Source organism: Littorina saxatilis, linkage group LG7 (genome assembly GCF_037325665.1).
Source record: "Littorina saxatilis isolate snail1 linkage group LG7, US_GU_Lsax_2.0, whole genome shotgun sequence".
NCBI lineage: Eukaryota > Metazoa > Mollusca > Gastropoda > Littorinimorpha > Littorinidae > Littorina > Littorina saxatilis.
This window is the reverse complement of record NC_090251.1, coordinates 55,596,133-55,603,632: the sequence shown is the minus strand read 5'-3', so window position 1 is coordinate 55,603,632 and position 7,500 is coordinate 55,596,133. Positions and strand designations below refer to the sequence as shown.

The window sequence follows — 7,500 nt, the reverse complement described above, 5'->3', positions numbered from 1 at the left end:
GAATAGACGATGTTCGGAAATAACTCGGTGTGTAAGAGTTGTGAAAGAGTGAATACCCTTGCATTTTCGGAGACAAATAAATGCGCACGTGCTCCTTGTCCACGTGTTTCCGACACACCCCTCGCTAGTGATTGGCCTGCGCAATGTTTGTCCCCCTAAAAGCAAGGGTATTCACTCTTTCACAACCCATACAAAACCGACAGAGTCATTTTCGGAATGTGTCTATTCCATCGAAAAACAATCGGCTCCCTGGGTACAATTTGCAACAACTGAATCGCGCAACCGAATGTTTCTTTGTCCACGTTGCGTGTGTTTGTGCGACTTTTGCTGTGAGCTTGGGATCTTCATCGTCACCTGGAGTATATTTGAGTGTAAATGTAAAAATGCCACTGACCCACACAGCTGTGCCCGCGTGTCGTTGTTGCTGTTGGTGATGGTGTCTAAAACGCTCTGCGTGAAGTTCTGGTAACACCTCTGTAAACTGTCACTGCAAAGGTAGGCTGCAGGGAGAAATAATCATGCATCATATGGTGGTAACAATGTTAACAAATACTTTCTCAACAGGTAAAGATTATGAACTCTTGTTGATTTCAATGTTGGTTCCGACAATTCTGAACTTTGAAAACAACAGTTAAAAGACAAAGAGAAAAAGTGCACATGAATTATTTTGAGTCAAACGATGGCACTCTCGTTTTGACACTTAGTCACATGCACGGTATATTAACTACTTGCACGTGAGTGGGTGTTTGAGTGTATGTAATTTATCATGTTGTGTTGTGTTGTGGTGTGGTATAGTGTGTTGTGTGGCTGTGCATGTTGGAGGTCGGGTGTATGTGTGTGTGTGTGTGTGTGTGTGTGTGTGTGTGTGGGTGCGTGTGTGTGTGTGTGCGTGCGTGCGTGTGTGTGCGTGCGTATGTTTGTGTGTGTATGTGTGTGTGTGTGTGTGCGTGTGTGTGAGTGTGTGTGTGTGTGTGTGTGTGTGTGTGTGTGTGTGTGTGTGTGTGTGTGTGTGTGTGTAAACGTGCGTGCTTGCGTGCTAGCGTGTCAGTGTGTGTGTGTGTCTGTGTTCTGACATGACGAAGGCAAGAGTTAACAGGGGTGGGGACGCAGCTGGGCAAATACAAAGGTACCCGGGCAAGGAAAGAGAGATGAAGGTTAGCAGATGGGCTAGTACAACGGTACCCGGGAAAGGAAAGAGAGATGAAGGTTAGCAGCTGGGCCAGTACAAAGGTACCCGGGCAAGGAAAGAGAGATGAAGGTAAGCCGCTGGGCTAGTACAACGGTAGCCGGGTAAGGAAAGAGAGATGACGGTTAGCAGCTGAGCTAGTACAACGGTACCCGGGCAAAGAACAAGGAAAGAGAGATGAAGGTTAGCAGCTGAGCTAGTACAACGGTACCCGGGCAAGGAAAGAGAGATGACGGTTAGCAGCTGAGCTAGTACAAAGGTACCCGGGCAAGGAAAGAGAGATGAAGGTTAGCAGTTAAGCTAGTACAATGGTACCCGGGCCAGGAAAGAGAGATGAAGGTTAGCAGCTGAGCTAGGACAACGGTACCCGGGCAAGGAAAGAGAGATAAAGGTTAGCAGCTGAGCTAGTACAACGGTACCCGGGCAAGGAAAGAGAGATGAAGGTTAGCAGCTGAGCTAGGACAACGGTACCCGGGCAAGGAAAGAGAGATGAAGGTTAGCAGATGGGCTAGTACAACGGTACCCGGGAAAGGAAAGAGAGATGAAGGTTAGCAGCTGGGCCAGTACAAAGGTACCCGGGCAAGGAAAAAGAGATAAAGGTTAGCAGCTGAGCTAGTACAACGGTACCCGGGCAAGGAAAGAGAGATGAAGGTTAGCAGCTGGGCTAATACAAAGGTACCCGGGCAAGGAAAGAGAGATGACGGTTAGCAGCTGGGCTAGTACAAATGTACCCGGGAAAGGAAAGAGAGATAAAGGTTAGCAGCTGGGCTAATACAAAGGTACCCGGGCAAGGAAAGAGAGATGACGGTTAGCAGCTGAGCTAGTACAACGGTACCCGGGCAAAGAACAAGGAAAGAGAGATGAAGGTTTGCAGCTGAGCTAGTACAACGGTACCCAGGCAAGGAAAGAGAGATGAAGGTTGGCAGCTGAGCTAGTACAACGGTACCCGGGCAAGGAAAGAGAGATGAAGGTTAGCAGTTGAGCTAGTACAAAGGTACCCGGGCAAGGAAAGAGAGATGAAGGTTAGCAGCTGGGGAGGCGCTAAGGCATGGACTTTGTGACTTGTTAGGGTGCTTGCATTAGCTCGGCTGGATGGTTGGTTGGTTGACATAACTTTGAATGTGTCCATCTTTGTTTGAATGTTTGTTTCAGTTGCTTTAATTACACATAAACATGCTTCCATTTGAAACCTCGAGGTCGTCATCGTGGATTGACGCCCGACCAAAGCTAATTGAAGCCCGACGGAGCGAAGCGACGGAGGGCTTTAATTAAACTTTGGGAGGGCGTCAATCCACGATGAAGACCGAGAAGTTTCAAATGGAAGCATGTTAATGTTATTGTAATTCAATCTGACGACGATCTCTTTCCTGCTTTCCTGCGATGGTAAACAGACAGAATTGGTTCTGTTCTGTTCACACACTACTTTCAGTCCACCTACCTGCAAGGGTCAAGTCCCAAGAAATATGTCTCTGTATTCCTATCTTATCACGCTGAAATGGCTTTTTTAGCAAGTGGTTATCGACAATTAATGACCGGTAATTTTTAATGAGTTGGGGCATTCTGACCAATCACAGGATCTGTTTCATTAAAACGCCAACTTGATTGAATTACAATCATGTATATCTTCCATTCGAATAATTTGTTTTTATTTCTACATTAAAATACATTCATTATAATATCAATGTATACATATGACTAAGTGCCAAAAGGTGCTCACAGAACAGAAGACGACTTTGTTTTACAATAAAAATGTTTCTAAAAACGTGTGTCTGCTGAAAATTGGTGTGTGTGTGGATGAATGTGCGAAGAGATAGTGGACATAATTTCGTGTGTCTGACTTGAACGGTTTTGAAGTTATCTTTGTTTAAAGTCAAAAATAACGCCAAAACCGGCCATTTGAAAAAGGACATCGTGATACCTCGTGTTTTGAATATGCCACAGAAAAATAACAAGAAGCACAAATGAATTGCATTTAGTTTGATTGAATGCCTGAAACATCGCTTAACAGACGAGACCAAACGTCAAATCTAAATCTCGAGATAATTTTTTTTTTCGATAACCGAATTTTAATGTGTCGCACGCAAGATGTGTCGTCATCACGGCATACATTTTTCAATCGCAGATATTTACTAAATTTCTTTTTCAAAAACTCTGGAATTGATGTCGACACGTCAAGCGATAACGGTGTATCAAACTGCTGTCTTTCAAGTAATCCAGCAAAGACTGCAGAACTTTTGAACAGCATTTTTGAAAACGATTTGAAAATTTCGTCATATTTTGCGTGCGACAAAATGTTCGGTAATTAACGGTTATTTTCTTTTAAAAACAAAATTTACATGTACAAAGATCTACTTCATCTACGGAACCACGTGACACATTCTGTGTTCAAAATTTGTGAAGAAATCACGAACCACGAATGCGCTATCAAGTGTTGAAATTATGTCGTCAACATCTTTTCAGATCTTGCGTGCGACACCATCTTGCGTTCAACATAAAATGTCACTACCTTATCGAGTTTAATGGGTAAAACTAACTATTTGTTGTCTTAGTTTAATCTTCTTAATTAAAAGCGTAATAAAACCGAACTTCCAAGATGAATTTTAATTGAGATTAGCGAAAGAGCGGGCACGCAAGTCGACCTTAAAGTAAAAGAATGATAACACGAGCGTTTGTCGTGTTGTCTTGCGTGCAACACATTGTCCAAACAGGAAAATGTACATTTTTCTCGGACGTTTTTTAAGTTGAAACCTTGAAACTTCACACACATTTGGGGTTTAATCGCCCCCATGCATGGTAAAAGTCTTGTTGACCCTTGTCAGATTTCAAGGTCACGGCTGGGTCACATGTGGTTCAGAAAACGGATGAAACATATTTTTTCAGAGATTTTTGAAGCTAGAACCTTCAAACTTCAAACAACGCTTTTGCTTAATGATTGTTCAACATGGAGAATTCAAGGTTGATCCTTGAGAAATGTGAAGGTCATAGCAGGGTCTCGTGTGGGTAAAAAAAAAGGAAATTGTATTGAACTTCAATTTATATAAAACCAAAGTCTGGTTGATCTGTTTTAAGATTTAAGGTCAAATCTGTTATTTAAGGTCAAATAAAATAGAAATTTGTTGATGCTTAAATCTTTGAAGCTTCCAACAGGTTTGAGGTTTGACAACTTCTGGACTTTGAAATCTGGTATGGTTGATCCTGGTAATATTAATTGGTCAAAACATCAAGATCAACAATTATAAAATAAGCACTTTCACCAATGTCAAGTGAGCAATAGCAGCAAACGTGAGTCTTATAAAGATTATCACTTTTTGTGTGACCTCAACTTGACCCCTCTGAATGCTCTCAATCATGGAAATTGACCACACTTTGATTATAACCAAACAACATCAAAACTTTGAAATGTGTGAAGTTTCAAAGGTGTTGCTTAAAAGGCGTTCGTGAAAATGACAATTGTATGTGTCTGACTTCAATGCGACCCCGCTGCGACCTTGACGTTTGATTTTATCAACCAGACTTTCATCATGTGTGAATGACTTCAAACACTATAAAACTAGTTGAAGAAATTGACAATTTTTCAAAGTTTAAGCCAGATGGCACTGCTGTGACCTTGAAATTTGACAAACATTAACCAGGCGGTCACCTTTTTTAGAAAATATCCTTAAAGGATCTTTAACCTTACTGTGACCTTGGAATTTGATGAGGTTTAATTTAACTTGCGTAGTGTGCCAAGTTTCAAGGCCCTAGCTTCAAAAACATATGAGAAAACCTCATTGAAAAATGTATATGTTTGACCTCAACGCGACCCTGCTGTGACCTTGACTTTTTCAACCAGACTTTAATCGTGTGTGAACATTATACACTAGAACTGTGTGTATTTTCAAAGCTCGTGCTATAAACGCGCTGAATAAATTGAAAATATTCCACATTTGGACCAGATGTGACCCCGCTGTGACCTTGAACTTTGACAAAGATTAACCAGCAGGTCACTTTTAATGAGGTTTTATAAAAATGCTGAAAGTATGTGAAGTATGTAAAGTCTAACTGATCTAGTATTAAAACATGTAAGACGTGACAACGACAATTTTCCAGTTTGCAAAGGAAATTTAACCTCGCTGTGACCTTGAAATTCAATGTTGTTTAATGTGATGTGCACCATACCTGGAGGTCATTATACTTTGGTTGTGTGCCAAGTTTCAAAGCCCTAGCTTTAAAAACGTGCGAGATAACCTTAATGCTATGACTCAGTGCCGTTTTGAATGATATAACGAACAAAATTATCGTTATTTGTAAAATCATTTGGGTAAATTTATCTTTTCTTTTCGTAATTGGGTTCCAGCATCTGTTGTCTTAACAAAAATCACAATATCAGTCGTGTTTGTCAACTTTTATTTTTTAGCCCCTTTGTCCGCTTTTCGTGCGCACCTTTTGGCACTTAGTCATATATATATTAATTATCACATAATTATTCGCGACTTGTATCTGTAATGACACCGCATCAAAGCGCAGCTGTTAAAATAAAGTGTAGCCATACTATCTATGGTAGCTCTGTTGGTTGAGCACTGGGCTTGTGATCCTAGGGTCACGGGTTCGAATCTAGGCCGGCGCGGACACGGGTCAACTTTACGTGCAGACTCAGAGACGGTATCCATGTTCCACCCCCGTGTCACCACTGTGGCACTTAAACGACCTCGGTCATTCTGTGGCTGATTACACCTAAACACGCACACGCCTGGGTAGCGCCACTCTGTTGCTGCTAGCTTTCCAATCGGAGGAGGGCAACCCGAATTTCCCCGCAATGGGACCATAACGTTATGAAAATGAAAATAATAATGATCACATCATTTCTCTCAAATAGTAACAGTAATGATTCCGCATCAAATAGTAACAGTAATGACACCGCATCAAATAGTAACAGTAATGACACCGCATCAAAGAGTAACAGTAATGACACCGCATCAAATAGTAACAGTAATGACACCGCATCAAATAGTAACAGTAATGACACCGCATCAAATAGTAACAGTAATGACACCGCATCAGATAGTAACAGTAATGATTCCGCATCAAAGCGCAGCTGTTGAAATAAACTATACTCATACTATGTTCTCGATGTATCTTCCATTCGATTAATCATTTTTTATTTTTTATTTTATTATACATTCATTATTCATGTATCCATTCATATATTAATTATTACATAATTTATCTCGTAATGACACAAAGCGCAGCTGTTGAGATAAACTAGAGCCATACTATGTTCTGTTTGTATCTTACCTTTGTTGCAGTAGGAACTGACCATGTTGAGGGCGTACTGGTCAGTAAAGCTGTTACCTTCACAGTCCTCGATGTCATTCTGGACACAGGTCAGATACTGCTCCATGGCGCTGAAATCAGACAAAGGATGTTTGAGGTTTTGACTTGTGGGTTGATGTATTTAGGTTAAATCACAGACAGACAGACAGGCACGACAGGTTGGTGGAAAGCGGGAGTATAAACAGCTGGAGAGAGAACTGAGAACTGGACTTTATTTTACAAGGATTGAGATTTCAGATTGGACCTGTTTTTATAATTTCGAATTCTCTTTAGAAAAACAATCAAACAAACAAACAACAGAGAAAGCGGGGTGGGGGGGTGGAGTGGGAGAGACAGAGACAGAGACAGAGAGAGAGATAGACAGAGCAGAGACAGACAAAGAGAGAGAGAGATGGGGGGGGCATTTCAACAAAACGACACACACACACACACACATACACACACACACACACACACACACACACACACACGAACACACGAACACACACACACACACCCCACCCCCTCACACGCACACACACACACACACACACACACACGAACACACGAACACACACACACCCACCCCACCCCCCTCACACACACACACCCACACACACACACACACACACACACACACACACACACATACACACACGTACGCACGATGTAAACGTTCAATGCTATGTAATTTTGTTATTTGCAGGGTATTATTTGGAGGCACGTCCTGGCATTTAAAAAAAATGTTCATTGGATAGCAGCAATTCACTAAAGCGAAAGCCTCTGGTACGCGTTTGTTAAAGGTGTTGTGCAATCATTACTAGACTGGACTCACGAGCATTTTTCCTCAGCTGTAGGCAGGTTCATTGCATCACTCATCATGGTGTCACATGTCTCTTTGTTCGTGTTGCAGCAGTTACTCACTCGACACATACCTGCAATAAAAAAAAAATACAATACAATCATTTATAGAACGAAATCACTGGGAGTGTGAAAATGAATGCATGTGTTAAACAAAATTA

At 41.6% G+C, this 7,500-nt stretch overlaps 1 protein-coding gene across 1 annotated transcript in view; it reads right to left on the bottom strand.

Annotated features, from left to right (window-relative positions):
- Positions 1 to 7,413, bottom strand: part of LOC138971847 (uncharacterized) — a gene marked incomplete at its 5' end in the record, with an annotated part of 39,096 nt that extends 31,683 nt beyond the window's left edge. Inside the window, 3 exon segments of the mRNA XM_070344678.1 lie at positions 395 to 500; positions 6,461 to 6,570; positions 7,314 to 7,413. Of these exon segments, the coding sequence (XP_070200779.1) occupies positions 395 to 500; positions 6,461 to 6,570; positions 7,314 to 7,413 (316 nt within the window).
- Between the last annotated feature and the right edge of the window lie 87 nt (positions 7,414 to 7,500).